Source organism: Henckelia pumila, chromosome 2 (assembly GCF_033568475.1).
Source record: "Henckelia pumila isolate YLH828 chromosome 2, ASM3356847v2, whole genome shotgun sequence".
In the NCBI taxonomy this organism is placed as follows: domain Eukaryota; kingdom Viridiplantae; phylum Streptophyta; class Magnoliopsida; order Lamiales; family Gesneriaceae; genus Henckelia; species Henckelia pumila.
In genome coordinates this window covers 52739020-52760459 of record NC_133121.1, presented here as the reverse complement: position 1 = coordinate 52760459, position 21440 = coordinate 52739020, and the positions used below count along the sequence as shown (strand labels likewise).

Genomic DNA, 21440 nt, shown 5'->3' with positions numbered 1-21440 from the left:
ACTAGTATTGGGATGGCACCTTTTGAGGCGTTGTATGGGCGACGTTGTCGTACTCCACTCTTCTGGGAAGAAGTGGGGGAGAGACAGGCTGAAGGACCGGAGTTTATCCAGCAGGCGATAGACATTGTTGATCAAATCAAGAAACGGATTAAGACTGCACAGGATCGTCAGGCCAGCTATGCTAATATCAAGCGTAGGCCTTTGCAGTTCGAGGTCGGGGAGAAAGTGTTTCTGAGAGTGTCACCTTTCCGCAAGATTCTCAGATTTGGCCTTAAGGGCAAGTTGTCTCCCAGATTTATTGGTCCGTTTGAGATCTTGGAGAGCATTGGCGATTTGGCTTATCGACTCGCTTTGCCACCGCATCTGTCCAGTATTCACGACGTGTTCCACGTATCTCTGTTGAGAAGGTATGTGGCGGATGAATCTCATATTCTGCAGCGGTCTGAGGTTCAGGTAGACAAGGATTTGACTTATGTTGAGAAACCTCTTCGTATCCTGGATTATAAGGATAAGGTTTTACGGAACAAAGTCATTCCTTTGGTTTTAGTTCAGTGGCAGCGCCGAGGCACTGAGGAAGCTACTTGGGAGCTTGAGGACAGGATGCGTAAAGACCATCCTGAGTTGTTTTGATTTCATTCTTTAAGTTGTATTCAGTTGCAAACTCTGTAAACGTTTGATTTGAATAAAGAATGTTTCTGATTTTTGTATTTGCATTCGGTACTTAAGATCTGATTTCGAGGACGAAATATCTTAAGTGGGGGAGAATGTATTAGCCCGTACCCTAATTGAGTAATTAAAAGATTAATGCTAATTAATTGAATTGGGTATCGGACGGATCGGAAGCTCCGAAGGCACGATCGGAAGCTCCGAACAGGATCGGAAGCTCCGATGGCAGGATCGGACGTTCCGATCAAGGATCGGAAGTTCCGATCGTTGTCTATAAATAGAAGGCCGAGGCTTCACTTTCAATTGCCAATTCCGAGTTCTCCTTTCCTTTCTAGTCCTTTTGGAGCTGTTTTAGTCTTCTTAGGCTTGGTCCGGAGGTCGGCGAGGCGTTCGGTAGTCGTAGCGGAGTTGTGCCCAAGTTCTGGAGGCATCGACATCAAAGGGCTAACGACGGACGAAGGTATAGCTTTTGCTTCCTATAAATATTTAGGAGTATGCAATAGCTTAGTTAAGGCTTTTAGAGCACTTTAATGATAGTAGTATCATTTGGCAGTGTAGAGCAGACTATAGGCGTGGACCTAGACTTGGTAGAGCTTGCACTGTATTGAGGTACGAAAGTACTGTTCGAGATATCCTGACTGAGTATGCATGTATTATGTGACTGCATGATATATATGCCATGATATTATGCTGCATTCATTTGCATCTTGCTGTATCTCTTTCGAGATGTCTGTTAGTAGGGTTGTACCCTATCCTGTTAGTGGATGGACTTCCATCGATTTGGGTCCGGCGTGTCCACGGTTATCTCGGTATGGGAGCCACCTCCTGAAGCGACGGCACAGCGTGCTACATACCAGGGCCCGGTCTGTCTCTGTTATCTGATCCTTGACCTCGAGTCTATAGGGAGTTCACTTTGCATGCATGTATACTCATACTCACGCACTGAGCGTTTTATGCTCACGTCTCGTATTCTGTATTTTCTGGACACCCTATTCCATGGGGCAAGTTTGCGATTGGATGAGGAGGGTGGATCCAGGAGGGGCTAATCAGTGGTTGGCCAGCTGGAGCTTCGCTTAGGTTTTATTACTGTTGTTTGGGTTTATACAGCTATTCGATTTGGTTGTATATTATTGGATAAATTACAGATTCCTTTACTTGGGGTTGTAAACTATTTTATGGTTTCCGCAGTTTTATTCTGATATCTGTTCAATTAAGTTAATTGCATGCCTAAGTTCTGTTTAGTAGGTGATCCGGGTAAGGGTCACTACAGAGCCCATACAATGGAAAAGAGGGTCATAACAGTCTTTCTTAGGCCACCTGTTCCCAGGGTAATTGGTAACCATACTTCTCCCCGGGGTTGGACAGTGTGTCCGGCAAACCTGTAGAGAGCGGTCTTCATTGGGCTGACTTCACATCCCTGTAGGTCCATTTGCTCAAAAGCCTCTTGGAAGACGACGTTTACTGAGCTCCCTGAATCTACGAACACCCGCTTTACGTCATAGTTGGCCACTCGAGCTTGGATAAGTAGGGCATCATTATGAGGAATAGACACGCCCTCTAAGTCTCCTGGTCCGAAGGTAATAGTCGGACAGGGGGTTGATTTTCGAGCCTCCAGCCCCAAGACTTCCCTCTCACTCCAAAATTTTTGGTCTCTATTTGAATCTCCGTCTGTGGACCCTCCCAATATCATGTTGATCACTTCTCTTGAAGGTCCGTCTTGGGCACCCAGATCCGATCGCTGAGGCGGAACCTCCCGGGATTTTTCTGGGACAGTCCTGTTAGGCTTGGGTGCTGTAAATTCCGATTCCCAGGAGGGTCCCCGATGCCTTTTCTCCATCCGTCTCGCCTCTCCTGGTATAGGCTTCTCTGTCTCAGTCATGAGTCTCCTGCACTCGCTGGTATCATGAGTACTGACCCCGTGGATCGAGCAATATTTCCCAAGTCTCTTTTGAGAAGCTTGCCGAACATCTTCCTCGCACATGTGAACCCCTCGATCCCTAGTCATTTTTTGCGGGGCATGAGCCATTAACCTCCCAGGGTGGTCATTCCTCCCTCCTCCCTGGATACTTCGACTTCCTCTTTCTTTGTTTCCTTCTCTTCTATCCTTTTCCCTCTTCTTCCTCTGGTCTTCTTCCATGTTGATGTATTTTTTGGCCCGAGCTAAGAGGTCCTCAAAGTTTGGAGGAGTTTTCTTTACCAACGACCGAAAGAACTCTCCCTCCTTGAGTCCTTGCGTGAAGGCTGTAATCCTGGTCTCAGGGGCATATGCTGGTATTTCTAGGGCTATTTTGTTAAACTTCTTGATGTACACCCTTAGATATTCCTCCCCGATTTGTTTCACGTCAAAGAGGCTGAGGGTAGTCTTTCGATATCGTTTGCTGCTACTAAAATGTTGCAAAAAGACTTCCCGAAATTTCTTAAAAACGCGGATGCTTCCATCTTCCAAGTTTTCAAACCAACATTTGGGCGGAATCTTCCAAGGTAGTTAGGAATACCTTACATTTGATTTGATCGTTATAACAGTGCAACATGGCCACATTTTCAAACCGTGCCATGTGTTCTTCTGGGTCACCACTGCCATCGTATCGCTTGATCTTCGCTGATTTGAATTGTGTTGGCAACGGTTCTTTAATGATTTCTGGTGAGAAGGGGCATCCCAGGCTCCTAACCCGCGAAGATTCCCACGAGTCTGTGTTTTATAGCTTCAAAATTTTTTGCTTCAATAGATCCAATTCTCCTGCCATGGTGACATTGGCAGACTCAGCGTGTGATTCTTCTTCTTGTTCCACATGTATACTCTCTTTCCCTCCTTTTCCTTTCTCCTTCTCTTTTCCTGCCTCCCACGCCTTATCTACTGTTTTCTCCTGCTCCCTTTCCTGATCTTTCTCCTGCTCCTTCCCTTGCTCGTCCTCTTGCTCTTTCTCCGGATCACCTCCCTTTTTCTCCTGTTGTGGAAGCAGGACCCTTTGCACTACCACATCCACCATAGCGTTCATTTGCTCCTGAATAGCTGTCATCTCCCGCTGGGAGCTTTCAGGATCCTCAATAATAGTCATATCTACGCCTTAAAACTCACTTTCCCACAGACGACGCCAATTATGCGAATATCATAAAATGAGTTCCCGGGTAGTGGGTAAAAACCCAGGTGATAAGGAACAAATCTCCTTGTCCTCCAAGAAAATCCGTAAGTGGGGAGCCGGAAGGCTTTCCAGCGTCGCCACTCCGAGGCTTAAATTTTGATCCGAAATATGGAGTGGGCTTGGGAATTTTGAGAAAGTGAGTGCGTACCAATCCATCGGGTTCCCTCTCTTTTGTCTTTCCCCTGGTATTTTTACCCGACAACCGGGGTTATTAATGATTGCATGGCATGGGCTGAACTGACACCATTTAATATGATGGGATAGTCACCATACATGATTGGACATCCAGTAATCTATGGAAGGACCCATACCTTTGAATTATGATTAGGAATGACTTGGTTTGTAAAAAAAAAAAACCTGATACAATCAACATGGGTATGTCCCCCTTTATAAACTTTAAAATAAAAAGCCTGGCCCCCTCTGCTTTTACATGCTCCTGGCTCCCTGGAGCTTATTCCTGACACCCGGGATCCTGTTATTTACCTGGACATTAGAGGACCTCCTGGGCTCTTAAGACCACCCGGGATACTAGAGGACTTCCCGGGTTCTTAAGACTACCCGGGGTCATTCAAGGACCTCTCGGGCGCTTAAGACCACCCGGGATACTAGAGGACTTCCCGGGTTCTTAAGACTACCCGGGTCCTTGAAAAAACCCCGGGTTATCTTATCAGGGTAACACCAAAAAGAAAATACAAAAAAGATAATTTTTTATTTCAAGAAAGATATAATATTATTGAAAACTAAACTAGAGATAAAGAAAAAAATAATAATCGAGAGTTTGGGTAACATAAAATGACTCGTTGACTTCTCGGATACCCGACCGATCGACCCATTGCCACATTCGGTATCCAAATATTTTGGATATCTGGCAAAATTATCCGAACACGACAATACCCTAGCCGTGCACACAGCACACCCCTGAATTGCACCAAAAGGATAGGTCAATGGGACGTTCATGAGCATGAGTCATGACTCATGAACATCAAGATTCCCCCAATGGGTCAATTGCTAATTAACAAAACATGAAGGTGCCTGTAAGAATTTTGACGTGTACTCCAGAAGCCGCATTTGACCATTTATTATTATTATTTATATTTATATTTATATTTATATTTATTTATTTTAGTTTCATGTATTATTCTCCTCTGCAGATTACACGCAAAATTTGATCATCTCCTCTGGTTCATCCTTCCGCAATCAGGTAAGAAACCGAACATGTATATCTATCTGTTAGCCTCGACTATCCTTCAATTCCCAGAAGTCGGATTTTATTCAAAAAATTTTGTTTAGGGTTTTCGATGATTATGAATTTTAGGGTTATCCTTCACTTCTTGAGATGTTTGATGATATTTGAAATATTTTTTCTTGGTTCTGGAAATTTTCGATTTTGGAATTATTTTTCAACTCCACTGGAAGTTTGGTGTTGCTGAAAACAAAAAATTTTGGGTTTTGGGTGTTTCTCAATTTTATTTTTGACGATGGCTAAACCATCATATCTAAGTTTGGCCGTTGGTTTATTTGATACTTTTTGGGTTTGGATTGTTTTGCGTGATTAAGTTTGTTAATTGATCGGTTATGTTTTTGCAGAAGAAAGATGTGGGCAGCTTCATGCTTGGCATCATGCTGCGCGGCATGCGCCTGTGATGCGTGCCGTACGGTTGTGTCGGGGATCAGTCGACGCTCAGCTCGTATTGCATACTGTGGTCTTTTTGCGCTTTCACTGATCGTCTCTTGGATACTTAGAGAGGTTGCCGCTCCGCTAATGGAGAAGATGCCCTGTATGTTTTTGCATCCATTTTCTTGTAATTTGACAATATATCATGAAGAACTTAACGTACTATTTCTGCCAGGGTATTGTTTTTTGTTGGTTCACTTGGTTTAGGTGAAGCCCTGATATTATCTTTGATTTAATACAGTTGAATTTCCCATTTATGATTTGAATTATAGATTGCCAATAATTAAGTAAAATGTACCTCTAAAGTCATCGAAGAATGGAAATTCTCCATGCCATTATTAAGGCTTTAAGTTGAGTGAATTTGTTTTCCGTGTCTGAATGATAAAACTGATGTCCTCATTGATAATTTATGAAGGGATCAATCATTTTCACTCAACACCGGACAGAGAGTGGTTTGAAACAGATGCTGTGTTGAGAGTGAGTCTGGGAAATTTCTTGTTTTTCACGATCCTTGCTATTTTTATGATTGGTGTGAAGAATCAGAAGGACCTTCGTGACAGTATGCATCATGGGGGTTGGATGATGAAAGTTATTTGCTGGTGCATTTTGGTGATACTAATGTTTTTTCTTCCTAATGGAATAATCAGCTTCTATGGTAAGCATGAGGTTTCTGGAATTTATGCTATCAAATGAGCTTTCTTTTACTCGTTGCGTCCTCTTTATATTGATGACTTTCTCTCCATCATTGAGGAAATCTTTAAAACAAGATATATCTCATATTTGATCTGCTTTGATAGATAAAAATTCTGTGTCTCAAGAAGGAAAACTTTAAAACTTTATTGACACGAGTTCAACTTTTGTCTTGTCAATGCAGAGTCATCTTCAAAATTTGGCTCAGGACTGTTCCTTCTAGTTCAAGTGGTTCTTTTACTGGATTTTGTTCATGGATGGAATGAGAAATGGGTTGGGTATAACGAGCAGTTCTGGTTAGTCGTAAATTCTGTTTTAGACATATAATTAAGCCCTTTTGAGAACTTAATCCATCACTCTCACGCGCACACACGCACACAATTTTTTTGCAGGTTCATGGCTTTGCTTGTGATTTCGCTTGTATGCTACGTGGCAACCTTTTCATTCTCTGGACTTCTCTTCCATCTGTTTACCCCATCTGGGCATGATTGTGGACTCAACACATTCTTTATTGTGATGACTTTAATTTTAGTATTTGTGTTTGCTATTGTCACGCTGCACCCAGCGGTGAGTTTTCAAAACTCTATTCTTTTTTAGAAAGTTGCCTCACTCAATATCTCCTGATAACAAGTAAAGTTTATTTTGGTAGATTTTGAGCCCTGGAGTCATTGTGCTGCTGACCGTGGTTGTTACTTTCTAAATATTTTCTTTCTATAAAACTAAGCTAAAATTGAGGGCGCCGTTGACAATGGTTTCACCTAAGGGTTCTCCAGGCACATGGCCAGAGTCAGGCTTGCATTTTTGAAAACTATTTTCACATAACATGACTGTTTTTTTACTTGGCAAACTTACCCAAGACAATTATTCTTATTTTCCGGCTTTTGTTGCTACTGTTACAAGTATTTCGTTCATTCTATTTTTGCCAATGTATGACAATCTTGAATTTCATTGTATATCATAAATTACACAGGTAAGTGGAAGCATTTTGCCGTCTTCTGTTATATCTTTGTACTGCATGTACCTCTGCTACAGTGGGCTGGCCAGTGAACCCAGAGATTATGAATGTAATGGTCTTCACAAGCATTCTAAAGCAGTTTCCACCAGCAGTCTTGCTCTAGGTTTGTTTACAACTGTGTTGTCTGTTGTTTACTCGGCTGTTCGTGCTGGATCTTCAACAACCTTGCTTTCCCCTCCGAGCTCGCCCCGAGCTGGTCAGTTATCTCCTTCCTTTTTTCTCTCTGTTATATGCTTGATTTTCTCATAGCAAACACTTACTGTTCCTATTGGATGATAACATGTATTAGATTAAATATATAGTGGTGAAATATGCTGGTGTCGAGTTTCTTTGAAATATTTGGGGAAGGATGCCTTAGCAATCTGTTCCTTTTGTAAGAGTAGTTAGAAGGATGCGTCGCACTTTGATTGTAAAAGTAAATAATAATTACTAAATGTACGTAAAGAATGATATTTACAACCACACCGGACTCTAGGTTTGTAGCGCCCTTACCCGAACCACTACTAAACTGACTAATAAGCATGCATGATTAAACTTAATAACAACAATTAAACTGTGGAAACAATAACTTAATACTTTTACAACCCAAACGAAAACAGAGCAATAATCTCAGTCTTAAGATTAATACAGCCATAAAGAAATTCACAATCCTGCACGAGAAACCAAATAGAATTTTTGCTGGATCGCCACCGAAAACCCAACTGCTCTAGCCACTGCCTTTGTCGTCCGAGTTGCCCAACCTAATACCTGCCCTGGGGAATGGGGTGTCCGATATGAAAACAAGGACGTGAGCGACAATCATCCGGTACGAGAATGTACGAGTATACAAACCGATATGATGCATGCAAAATGCAATATGCTCGGATATCAAGGATCAAGTCTAGAATCTCATACTCAGTCTAGAGGCACATGAGTGTGTAGTCTCTGATCTGCCCTAGGCATGCTTTAATTCTCACACTCATCTACAAGACGTGGACCTACAATGTCAAAGGTCATCAGAGATCGCGGGTCCCGTCGGAGACTCTAGCTCTCCATACCCAACAGCCCACAATACAGAACAGGACTGAGCGACCCCAACAAACGAGGTATATATCGAAAATATCAGGCACAATGTGAAATGCCATGCATAATGTCAAAGAGTAAATCATGCATAATGCAACAAATAAATATGCAGCATCGTGTATAAAACGCTTGGATATTTCAGTCAGTACATCATGTACCTCACTAAAACAATCTGAGAGAAAGTTTACTCGTCTGAACCTAGACATTACCAACATACTGAAATCACTGTCATACCAGATCCAGAATTACGGAACATGCTTCTTAACTCACTACTAAAGGCTTTAGGGTTAATGGGTTATACATGCGTCCATTGTCAGCCCGCTGATGACATCTCGATCTGAATGTCCCGGGTCACCAGCCTCTCCTCAAAAGCCAACACTAGCTCCGAAGCTTCCCAACACTAAACTGCCCTAGAACTAGCTAGAAAACCAAGGTATATGGGTAAGACTCGAGAGAGAGAAGTTGAGGGAAAGCGGGGAAGGAAACAAATGAAATCGGTCTGTATTTATAGGCTGCATTTTCAGAAGGTCCGAACTCAATCTTATCTGTCACGTGTCATAAACTGATTCGTCTAAGTGGATTTCTCAGGATAAGGTAATCAGAAGTGATTGGGTGGTTCGATTTCAAATTTGGTGGATCCCAATATGCTGATCCTCAATTAATCAATTCATTAATAATGCTTAATTAACAACACTTTTATCATGTCTTAACTAGTACTTTATTTAAATAAGGATTTGTGTTATTACAAGGGTTTGACTGAATCTCTCTCTCTTTCTAATGGCTAGTAAGATGTTACTGGTAAATATAAAAACAGTTCTTACTTCAGTAGTTTTATACTATCCAATTCAACTTTTTCGGGCTCTTAATCGGATTGATTGGAAGAAACTATAACTTCTTGGTAAAAATTCTTGGATTGTGGAGAGTAGTGTGAATTTCATGCTTCGAGTATGATCCCTGGACTCTGTTCTGCATTTAACGGTCAATATTGACCTTTTGTTTCTGAACACATAATAAGCTAGATAATTTTGGTGGTATCTATGTTCAAAATGCCTTTTGGAATAACTACACTCTTAATTATTAGTAATTTTTCATCAATTTCACAGAATATTTTTTCCCTTTTAACAATGATGATATAATTTATTAGTTCTTTTATTTAAATACTAACGTTAAAGAAATTAAATCACTTTTCAAGAAAATAAAGAACACCAAGAGGTTGATGCGTACATATTATGTGCTTCTATTGCTAGTATTTAACAAAACTTCACCTGATTTTTTTTTTCTTTTTGCATGGCAAAATGTACGACTTGTTATTGAAAGGTTCTGGAAAGCCATTGTTACCACTGGACAAGGCCGATGAGCATCGCGAGGAGAATGAAAAGTCGAAGCCAGTCACATATTCTTATTCCTTCTTCCACTTGATCTTCTCTTTGGCTAGCATGTACTCAGCCATGCTACTCACAGGCTGGTCAACCTCAGTAGGTGAGAGCGGGAAGTTGGTAGATGTTGGCTGGCCATCTGTCTGGGTCCGAATCGTGACTGGGTGGGCTACTGGTGCCTTGTTTATTTGGTCTCTTGTGGCGCCGATTATCTTTCCAGACAGGGAATTCTGATTATCCGTTGATGTTCCATAACTCAGTTTAATGTTTGTTTTGATTGTCCGGCATGCACGCTATGCTCTACTTGACTTGATTCCGCGGTTCAATGTATAAATAGTAAAAACTTGTGTTGCTGGTGAATTCCAGAAAATAGTATGTGGATTTCTACTTATAAGGTATGTGTAAATGTTTGTTGAAGTGCCCCATTTCATGAGCTCGAGTTTGGATTGATTTCGAGAGGGAATTCAAGTTTTAATTCGTTTTGTTCAAATATATAATCGAGTTTGATTGTATTCGGCTCCGATAGGTAGAAATTCGATAATTTAAAACAGATGGAATAATGTTCAAGTTGGATAAAAAATTCAAGAAGACATGCTTCATTAGAGCATGTCCAAGGGCCGATTTCATTCCTCGCCCCCTCCACTGGATGAATGAAACATCCGCGTGCGAATGCTGCTGTGGGCCTTTCGTGCGTCCGCCACCATTTGTTTTTTTTTAAAAAAAATTAATGTTAATTATTAAAAAAAATTCTGGGTGATTGAGAGATGATCTGGAATTGCATATCAACAGCAGGATCATCCCAGTCTTCAAAAATATTTTAAAATTCAGTAAAAAATTCTGAAATAGTGACGAGCGTATTTTTGAAATTTCAAACATTAATTCAAAAGTGCAAAAACTCAATATTTCTTTCATTTCATTTCATTTGCAATCACAAGGACCGGTAGAAAGTAGGGTTGATAATGGACTGGGTTTACCGGCCCCGTATAAAACCCGCCCAAAGGGGCGGGTCTAGATCTGACTAAATGGTACACAAGCGGGCCCGGGACGAGTCCCGAGTTTGGCAAAACCTCCCCGACCCGCCTTACCAAAAAATATTATATTTATACAAGAGGGTCACATAATAACCATTTTGATCATTTTAATGATTGTACAAAAATACCTTAATTGTTTTCACTAAAATTAGAAATACATAAAAAAACAAAATTTGAAGATCACTGTCCCACTTTTTCAAATATTTCATCATAATCTTTTTTTTAACCACTCATATTGCAGTAGTAAGAAACAAATCATATTAATTAAAACATACTCTATGAATTATATATAATATTTTTTTATTGTATCAGACACGCAACGCATATGCATTTCTTCTAGTATAAATATAAAATATATGTGCAATATTAAGGGAAAATTGTCTTTAAAATCTCATTAGCAAACTGAAGTTGCCCTCAGTCTCTAGTTCAGAGTTTATGTGTTTTCACTCTCTGACAAAAGTATGTCCTATATTTGAACTCCCTAATTGAGGCTAAACTACGAAATTGTTCTCAAGTTTAAATGAAACCCAATAATACCCTTTATTCAGTTTTTGAATAAATTAATAAAAGAGTCTAAAAAATGTTATTTTTCTCGCTCTAAACATCTTCATCTTTGAGGATGAAAAAAAAAAGATCTCTGGTGAAAAGCCTTCGATACACATGTTGTCACCGATGATGATGTAATACCTAAAAATTTTAATACGTAAATTCGCATGCATAATTAAGGAAATTAATTATTTAAAATTTTATATTTGAGTTAAATGACATTTATTTGTTATTATGTGAAATATATGCATGATTTAAATTTATTTTAGCATTTAACCCGCAATTATGGTATTTTTAGATTTTTAAGGAATTAATTGTCTTGATCGCGTAGACGGGACCGTGGACGGACGAGATACCAAAATATTTAGCCAAAAATATTTTATGAGCCTTAAAATAATATTTTAAGGTATTTTGTCAAGAAAATTTCAGTATTTAGTTATGTATTTATTTTAAGGTTGATTTTTAGCCAAAATAAGTCATTTTAATGACTTTTATTAATATTTAAAAATTCCCTAATTTTATATTTCGGGATTTTGGTTGTGTTATCAGATTTTTATTATTATTAGGAGTTTTAAATAAAGTTTTGTTGGTATATTATCTTTATGTTGATTATTATTATTTATTTAAACCAATATCTACTCAAATTAAACCTAAAAATAAATCCCTGTACCGATTAAAAATCTTTAGCCGCCTTCCCCATATTTTTTCATCGTCTTCCTCACGTTTCATCAGCCTCCACCATAGTTTTGACAGAAAACTTCAACCTCCATAGCCGATCCATCATTTTCTTGGATTATTTTTGATCCGTTCGTCGTTCCGGAGCACCGTACACACGATTATTGTCTCGTTTCTTCGTTTATCTTCGTCTAAGGCATGTCGAATTCTCTTCTTTAACACCATATAAGCTACATAAATTTTTATGCATCAGAAATTTTGATCTAGCATGTTACATCACAAAATTTTATGAAATTCTTGCATATATGCCTTCGATGTTCATGGTTTGAATGCTTCCTTGCATGAATCTCACGTTTTATGACATGGTGAGGATCTGGGCTGCTGGATTGAAGTTAAAAGAGTGTATCAGGGTCCCTAGGGTCGATTTAGGTCGAGATTTGAGGCTGGTATAGGCTGGAAACGAAGCTGTCATCTACGGATGTCATGGCACGCAGATTTGTGGTTCAGAGGAAGAAGGCTTCGTGCAATGGTTTGGTGTGAGGTTTGAAGGGTTAGAACCCCATTGATGTTGGATAATATTGAGAAGTGGTTTCACAAAAAAATATGGTCGGAGTATAGAGAACGATCGAATTTACGGCAGCCGCTCAGGGCTGGGCGCAAGCTGGGGGACAGCCTGTTGCAAGGCTTCGTTCTCCTTCCTCGGACCACCGTTTGGGCTGATTCTTGTTTTGTTAGAACCGCCTAGAAGTAGGTTAGATGTGTGTGGTAATACGCCGGTCAGTGGTGGCCGGATTTGGATGGCCGATCGCCGGAAGTAACTGCTGCTCGCACAGCCAAGAGGGTAGGAGAGGGGGGGATCGGGTTTGGGCTGGGGGTGGGGCTGGGTCGGGTCTGGGTAGTCCGGGTCGGTTCTGGTAAGTAGTGGGTCGGGTCAGTTGGGTTTGGGTCTGGGTTATATGGGCCGGGCTCGGGTATTTTATTTTTAATAATTAATTAAGAGTTTAATTGTTTTTTTGGGCTTTAATAATTAGTTAGAAAATTATTTGGGCTTCCCAATATTTTTATTTGGGACTTAAATAATTTATTTAAGTTATCCCAATGATTTTTATGGGCTTGGGAGCCCATGAGAATTTTTGGGCCAGTCAGTGGATTTTTGGGCCAGTCTAGAATTTTATTGTGTTTAATTAAGTTAATGGGTTTAAATATTTTTATTTAGGCCCAATTAAGTTTAATTAAGTTATTTGGGCTAAGATATGATTATTGGGCTTTTATTTAAGTTAATGGGCTTAGAGTGAGTGACCAGCAGTCTGGACCAACCCATGAAAAATAAATAAGTCCGGTATATATATTTAATTATTTTTATGCATAATGTCTATTTTAAGTATAAGTATATTATATTATGAAAAAAATTAATTAAATATATATTACAGACATATTTTCAGTGCATGCATTCATGAAATAATTTTTATGCATGATTTAATGTTTAAGGTTGAGCAAAAAGAAAATAATTTTTATGTTGGAAGTTGAAGTAGTGTGACAATTTAAGGGGGATTCGTCCCCATATGTGAACTATTGAAGGACAGTTTACTGCCAATTTAAGAGGTGATTCGTCACCGCCACGTACGTTGGTTTACCACGCTGATCAGTATTTAATGTATGTATGGTTACACTATGGATACGACATTTCGATGTTAGAAAATACTTTGCTCAACAATGTTTATGTATTATTATGATATTTAAGTTTAATTTAAGTTTATGCTATGTTTAATTATTTTTTTAAGCATGCTCATTCATGTACATGTATATGTATTAGTAATTATGTGATGCATTATTTTTAACCTTGTTATAAAGGATTAGACATGTTGAGCCCCTAGGCTCACTACGCTTATATGGTGCAGGTGAGCATGATGACGTTTTTGTAGCTCCTACCGGTGGTGAGGACTTATGAGCTCACGAAGCAGTGGACCCCGTGACCGTCGCAGATTTTAGTTGATTTTGAGAAAACATTTATTTTATTATGCTGAGTTTTTAAACAAGTTCTTCTTTTTATTATTTTAATTATGGGAATTTTGAATTATCAAACTTAGTATTTTTACTTCATGCACAATGACATTTTCAGCAAGTATTTAAGTTATTTTTTTTATGTAGTAATATTATTTCTTTTATGTTTATACATATATGTATGGGCGTATATGTATAGCATTATTTTTAGTATTTTATTAAAAAAAAAAGTTTTTCCGCATTTATTAGTAGTAGGCGTTTCAGTTGGTATCAAAGCACGGTCCTTGGAGGGGTCATTACTGCTATGCGAGCTCAGAAATCCACGCTACCGGTCTGTAAGTTTTAAGTGTTTACAACATGATTTACTTTTAAGAATTTAAGTTAGCATTAATGTTAAAACACTTAGTTATGCATTGCGATTTACGTAAAGAAACATGGGGTGATGCAATATGCCTCGGAGACGAGTAGTCCTTAGGTGTGAAATTGGGTAAATTAAGATTTGGTGCAACTACTTGGAAATATTTTCTGCGTGCAGGGAGAATTCTAGTAGGAGGAAATTCCACGTGTGCGTTGCTAGATTCGGGAGTTACGCATTCGTTTATCTCCCTGGAGTTTATCAGACGGATAGACATTAAGCCCGAGGTTGCTGAAACAGGGTATGATGTAACCATGCCATCTGGACAGGTTCTTTCTATCACTAGTACCTGCAGAGGCTTGGAGATGGATTTACAGGGGCGCACTACCAGAGCAGATTTAGTGGTCTTACCGTTGACGGGATTCGATCTGATTTTGGGTATGGATTGGTTGTCAGTCAACGGAGTAGTGATTGATTTTCGGCAGAGAACAGTGGCAGTGAAACCGGAGGAGGGCGACCAATTTGTTTTCTATGCATCTCCGAGCAGTGAGATCTCGCCTGTGATTTCTTATACACGTGCGAGGAAGTTATTGAGACGTGGTTGCCAGGGGTTTCTCGCCAGTGTAGTCACTTCATCAGAACCACCTAGCAGATCATTGTCAGATATAGAGGTGGTTTGTGACTTTTCAGATGTCTTTCCAGAGGACGTTGCAGGAATTCCACCAGCGAGAGAAGTGGAGTTTAGTATTGAGTTAATGCCCGACACTGTGCCTATTTCTAAGGCACCGTATCAACTTGCTCCTACTGAGATGAAAGAGTTGAAGGAGCAGATTCAAGAGTTGTTGGAGAAGGGCTTTATTCGTCCTAGCTTTTCTCCTTGGGGAGCTCCAGTGTTGTTTGTGAAGAAAAAGGATGGTAGCATGAGACTTTGCATCGGTTACCGAGAGCTCAACAGGGTCACTGTGAAGAACAAGTATTCACTGCCGAGGATTGAAGATTTTTTTGACCAGTTACAGGGATCTTCGGTGTTCTCTAAGATCGATCTGAGATCTGGCTATCATCAGTTGAGGATCAGAGATGCAGATGTGTCCAAGACTGCTTTCCGGACACGCTATGGGCATTACGAGTTCTTAGTAATGCCATTTGGGTTGACTAATACTCCAGCGGTCTTCATGGATCTCATGAACCGCGTATTTCAGCCGTACTAAGATCAGTTTATCATAGTCTTTATTGATGATATCTTGATCTACTCGAGGAGCATAGACAGCATTGCAGACTTTGAGGGAGCATCGATTGTATGCGAAGTTCAGTAAGTGCAAGTTTTGGCTTGAGCAGGTGGCATTCCTAGGCCACGTGGTTTCAAGAGATAAGATAGCAGTGGATCAGACGAAAGTGCAGGCAGTGCAGGATTGGGGAATTCCGAAGAATGCTTCAGAGATTCGCAGTTTCTTGGGTTTAGCAGGCTACTACCGGAAGTTCATCAAGGGTTTTTTTTCTATTCCAGTACCCTTGACTTCCTTGACCAAGAAAAATGCGAAGTTTATGAAGGCAAACTGGCGTTCAGATCAATCACGATTGATATCCGGTGCAGGGGAAGTTTAAAATTTTATTATGGAACAATTCCATAGTGTGGGTATCAACCGTTTAACGATTAAATTATAAGTGCGTGTAAAATTAAATAACAATTATTAAATTTTACCTTCAATCTCGAAGCGAGATTATTGGACTCCAACAGATTTCTCTGCTCTTGTTGTCTCTCCCAGGAACTGATGAACTTCTTCAATCAGGTCCACGAATAGAGGTTTAATCCCTCTGATAGATTGCACTAGAAAATCTATCAGAAGTTTTCTACGAAGAGAATAAACGAATTTGATTCGCTATTCCAGACTGCAATTCAAAATCACAGACCGGAATTTCTCACGCAGAGAAGGGAGGGGCGGCCGAATTTGAGAGAGAGGAGGCTAGGGTTTTCGAAAAACCTGTCTCAAATTATGACCTGTTGTTGTGTAATTTCTGTACTGCAATAACTTATTTATAATGCAGGCCACTAACACCTTAGGGCCCATTAGTCATAAGTTGAGGCCCGACAAGCAAAGCCCGCATGTTCAGAAATTAATATAAAATTCATCGTGACTCCGATTGATAAACCGATTTTACCAATGTGCACAGAAACCATTTCTGCACATTTTAAAGTCAAGATAAATTTTCCTGAATCCGAATTCAGTGGTTTCCAAAAATGTCCATCCCTATGTCATTTTAGGAAATCCTACTCCCTTACTCTTATTTAAGAAGTCCAACTTCTTTATTCATTAAATTTAACTCTTTAAATTTAACTATCTCAACGGGGATTAAAACTCCATTACACTGTGTGACCCTCAATGGTTCAGGGATACAGCTAGCCGTGGGCTCACAACTCCTTGTGACTCGGAACAACGATTTCCGACTTGCCCAACGAATCATGGTAAAGCGCCTAGCAACATCGCCCCATGATTCCCTAGGTATCACTGATAGTGCCTACAAGAACCAGTAGATTTTGGTTAGCGTACAGTACGGTCCCTTCATCCATATATCCCGATCGAATCAACAACCATTGGTATATCGAGAGTCGCTCAAGATTCGATAACTATGCAATACCTCTTGAAGATCAAATTAGTGACATCGCATGTGCTACTAAGAAACCATTTCTTAAATCACATCAAGTACTCTGGCCAGAGATTCGTCACACTAATATCTCCTCAGATCGCATAGGATATCCACACTCGCAAGTATGTGGTGAATCCTTGACAACAATGCATCGACTCCTATATGTGTTGTAACTGTACCCAATCCTGACACCTGATGACCCCCATAGAGTCGGTAAACGAGTCAAAGCACAGTACTAGCATATAGAGTCTCCATGATGTTTCAAGTAGTAAGGACTAATGGTGTACAACCAAAACCGCGGACTTAATCCACTCGATAAGTGATAACCACTTGGAAAGTCCGGATAGGGTAGTTCGATTATTCATCCTATGAATATCCATTTGCATGCTTCGAACATCTCCATGTTCCCTACCAATGAAACGTGGTACTCCGCATCGCAAATGCTAGTCTCAAACTCGAGCGATCCTTATCCTTATTATCGGACGGCTCAATCGACTAGGAACAGTTTAGAATATACAGTGACTATAAGATGTATTTCATGATAGACATCCCCATGTTCTACCACATCTTACATACACTATAGTATATTCAAGGTCTTTATCAAAACAACAATAGTATATCATAATATAACAATATGAAGAAAGATAAAGTCATTGCCATTAATAAAAGTGTAAATTACATTAAACAAAAGATCGTTTGTACAAAGGGTCATCAAAGCCCATAGCCACAAGTTGGCTCACTGGGCACCCACTCTTTCAATCTCCCACTTGCCCTATAGCCAACTAGTCATACTACGTAGACCCATTGCTTCGCGATGTTTGTCAAACAATGGTCCTGGCAAGGGCTTAGTAAGCGGATCAGCGATATTGTCTGCAGAGGCCACTCGTTCGACAGTGATGTCTCCTCTTTCCACAATCTCCCGGATGATGTGGTATTTCCTCAGTACGTGTTTGGATCTTTGATGAGACCTTGGTTCCTTTGCTTGAGCAATGGCACCCGTGTTGTCACAGTACACCGGGACTGGACCAACAAATTCAGGAATGACGCCCAACTCTTGGACGAACTTCCTCATCCAAACGGCCTCTTTAGCAGCAGCTGATGCTGCAATGTATTCAGCCTCAGTGGTGGAATCCGCTGTGGTGTCCTGCTTGGAACTCTTCCAAGAGACAGCACCGCCATTGAGCATGAACACAAATCCAGAGGTTGACTTCGAGTCATCCACGTCACTTTGGAAGCTAGAGTCGGTATAGCCTTCCAATTTCAGATCTCGTCCTCCATATACCATGAACATATTCTTAGTCTTTCGTAAGTACTTAAGAATGTCCTTCACGGCTTTCCAATGCATTTGACCAGGATTAGCCTGATATCTGCTCGTGACACTCAGAGCAAATGCTACATCCGGTCTGGTAGATATCATCCCATACATGATACTACCTATAGCTGACGCATATGGTACATGTGTCATATTCTCTATCTCTGCATCAGTCTTGGGACACATAGACTTGGATAAAGAAACTCCATGACACATGGGTAGATGTCCTCTCTTGGACCCATCCATTGAAAACCGTTTCAATATGGTGTCGATGTAGGTTGATTGAGTGAGTCCTATCATTCTCTTAGATCTATCTCTATAGATCTGTATCCCAAGAATGTAGGATGCCTCACCCAAATCCTTCATCGAGAATCTACCTGATAACCATATCTTTGTTGACTGCAACATCCCTACATCATTCCCAATGAGTAGGATGTCATCAACATAAAGTACTAAGAATGTCACAGCATCCTTAACTACTTTCTTGTACACGCACGGTTCCTCCGGGTTCTTGATGAAACCAAAATCTTTTATTGTTTCATCAAATTTCTGGTTCCAACTTCTTGATGCTTGTTTTAGACCATAAATTGATCTCTGAAGCTTGCATACCTTATGCTCGCTTCCCATGGATGTGAACCCCTCAGGCTGCCTCATATAGATTTCTTCCTTAATGTCTCCATTAAGAAAAGCAGTCTTCACATCCATTTGCCATATCTCATAGTCATACCATGCAGCTATGGCAATAAGGATTCTTATGGATTTGAACATTGCAACTGGTGAAAAGGTTTCATCATAGTCAACTCCTTGTCTTTGAGTGTAACCTTTCACCACCAATCGCGCCTTGTAGGTCAATACCTTACCATCAGGCCCAAGCTTTCTCTTGTAGATCCATTTACACCCTATTGGAACAATTCCATCGGGAGGATCTACTAAAGACCAAACTTGGTTTGTATGCATCGAATCTAATTCTGACTGCATAGCTTCAAGCCATAAATTTGAATCTGCATCAGAAATTGCTTCCTTGAAGTTTCTTGGATCACATCCAATGTCGGGTTCATCTTGATCCCCTTCAAGAAGAAGACCATATCGAACAGGAGGTCTAGAAGTCCTCTCGGATCTTCTAGGTTCAGCCGTGTCCAGTAATGGTTCCTGAGGCGTAGGATCGTTATTTTGTATTTCGGGTTCTTCTCGAACTTCTTCGAGTTCCATCATCTCGCCTTTCTTATCCAATAAGAACTCCTTCTCCAAGAAGGTGGCATTCCTAGAAACAAACACCTTTGTTTCAGCAGGATAATAGAAATAATATCCGATTGAATTCTTCGGATACCCTACAAAATAACATAAGCTGGATCGACTATCCAACTTATCTCCCACTGTCCGCTTTGTAAGAGTGGGTGCCCAGTGAGCCAACTGTGTGGCTATGGGCTTTGTTGACTCTTTGTATAAACAATCTTTTGTTTAATATTATTTACACTCTTATGGCAATGACTTTATATTACTTCATATTGTTATATTGTGATATACTATTGTTGTTTTGATAAAGACCTTGAATATACTATAGTGTATGTAAGATGTGGTAGAACATGGAGATGTCTATCATGAAATACATCTTATAGTCACTGTATATTCTAAAACCGTTCCTAGTCGATTGAGCCGTCCGATAATAAGGATAAGGATCGCTCGAGTTTGAGACTAGCATTTGCGATGCGGAGTACCACGTTTCATTGGTAGGGAACATGGAGATGTTCGAAGCATGCAAATGGATATTCATAGGATGAATAGTCGAACTACCCTATCCGGACTTTCCAAGTGGTTATCACTTATCGAGTGGATAAAGTCCGCGGTTTTGGTTGTACACCATTAGTCCTTACGACTTGAAACATCATGGAGACTCTATATGCTAGTACTGTGCTTTGACTCGTTTACCGACTCTGAGGGGGTCATCAGGTGTCGAGATTGGGTACAGTTACGACACATATAGGAGTCAATGCATTGTTGTCAAGGATTCACCACATACTTGCGAGTGTGGATATCCTATGCGATCTGAGGAGATATTAGTGTGACAAATCTCTGGCCAGAGTACTTGATGTGATTTAAGAAATGGTTTCTTAGTAGCACATGCGATGTCACTAATTTGATCTTCAAGATGCATTGCATAGTTATCGAATCTTGAGCGACTCTCGATATACCAATGGTTGTTGATTCGATCGGGATATATGGATGAAGGGACCGTACTGTACGTTAACCAAAATCTACTGGTTCTTGTAGGCACTATCAGTGATACCTAGGGAATCATGGGGCGATGTTGCTAGGCGCTTTACCATGATTCGTTGGGCAAGTCGGAAAGTGTTGTTCCGAGTCACAAGGAGTTGTGAGCCCACGGCTAGCTGTATCCCTGAACCATTGAGGGTCACACAGTGTAATGGAGTTTTAATCCCCGTTGAGATAGTTAAATTTAAAGAGTTAAATTTAATGAACTAAGGAGTTGGACTTCTTAAATAAGAGTAAGGGAGTAGGATTTCCTAAAATGACATAGGGATGGACATTTTTGGAAACCACTGAATTCGGATTCAGGAAAATTTATTTTGACTTTAAAACGTGCAGAAATAGTTTCTGTGCACATTGGTGAAATCGTTTCATCAATCGGAGTCACGATGAATTTTATATTAATTTCTGAACGAGCGGGCTTTGCTTGTCGGGCCCCAGCTTATGACTAATGGGCCCTAAGGTGTTAGTGGCCTGCATTATAAATAAGTTATTTCAGTACAGAAATTACACACAACAGGTCATAATTTTTGAGACAGAAAAATCGAAAAACCCTAGTCTCTCTAAAAGAATTTTCGGCCGAACCCTCCCCCTCTGCCCGAGAAATTCCGGTCTGTGATTTTGAATCGCAGTAAGGAATAACGAATCAAATTCGTGTATTCTCTTCGCAGAAAACTTCTGATAGATTTTCTAGTGCAATCTATCAGAGGGATTAAACCTCTGTTCGTGGACCTGATTGAAGGCGTTCATCGGTTCCAGGGAGAGACAACAAGAGCAGAATTGTTCTGTTGGTGTCCATTAATCTCGTTGCGAGATTTGAGGTAAAATTTATTTAATTGTTATTTAAATTTTACACACACAATAATTCAATCGTTGTATGGTTGATACCCACACCATGGAATCGTTCCATGAGAAAATTTTTAAACTTCCGCTGCACCGGGTATCAATCGTAATTGGTCTGGGAACTCGCCAGTTTTCCAACAGTGGT

General features: G+C 40.2%; 1 protein-coding gene across 1 annotated transcript; it reads left to right on the top strand.

The window, feature by feature from the left end:
- Positions 1-4868: 4868 nt before the first annotated feature.
- Positions 4869-10041, top strand: LOC140881578 (uncharacterized). The gene is made up of 7 exons (XM_073287000.1): positions 4869-5007; positions 5394-5584; positions 5897-6136; positions 6356-6467; positions 6564-6738; positions 7142-7382; positions 9566-10041. The coding sequence occupies exons 2-7, from the start codon at positions 5401-5403 to the stop codon at positions 9856-9858; spliced, it is 1245 nt and encodes a 414-aa protein (XP_073143101.1). The 5' UTR covers positions 4869-5007; positions 5394-5400; the 3' UTR covers positions 9859-10041.
- The last annotated feature ends 11399 nt before the right edge of the window (positions 10042-21440 follow it).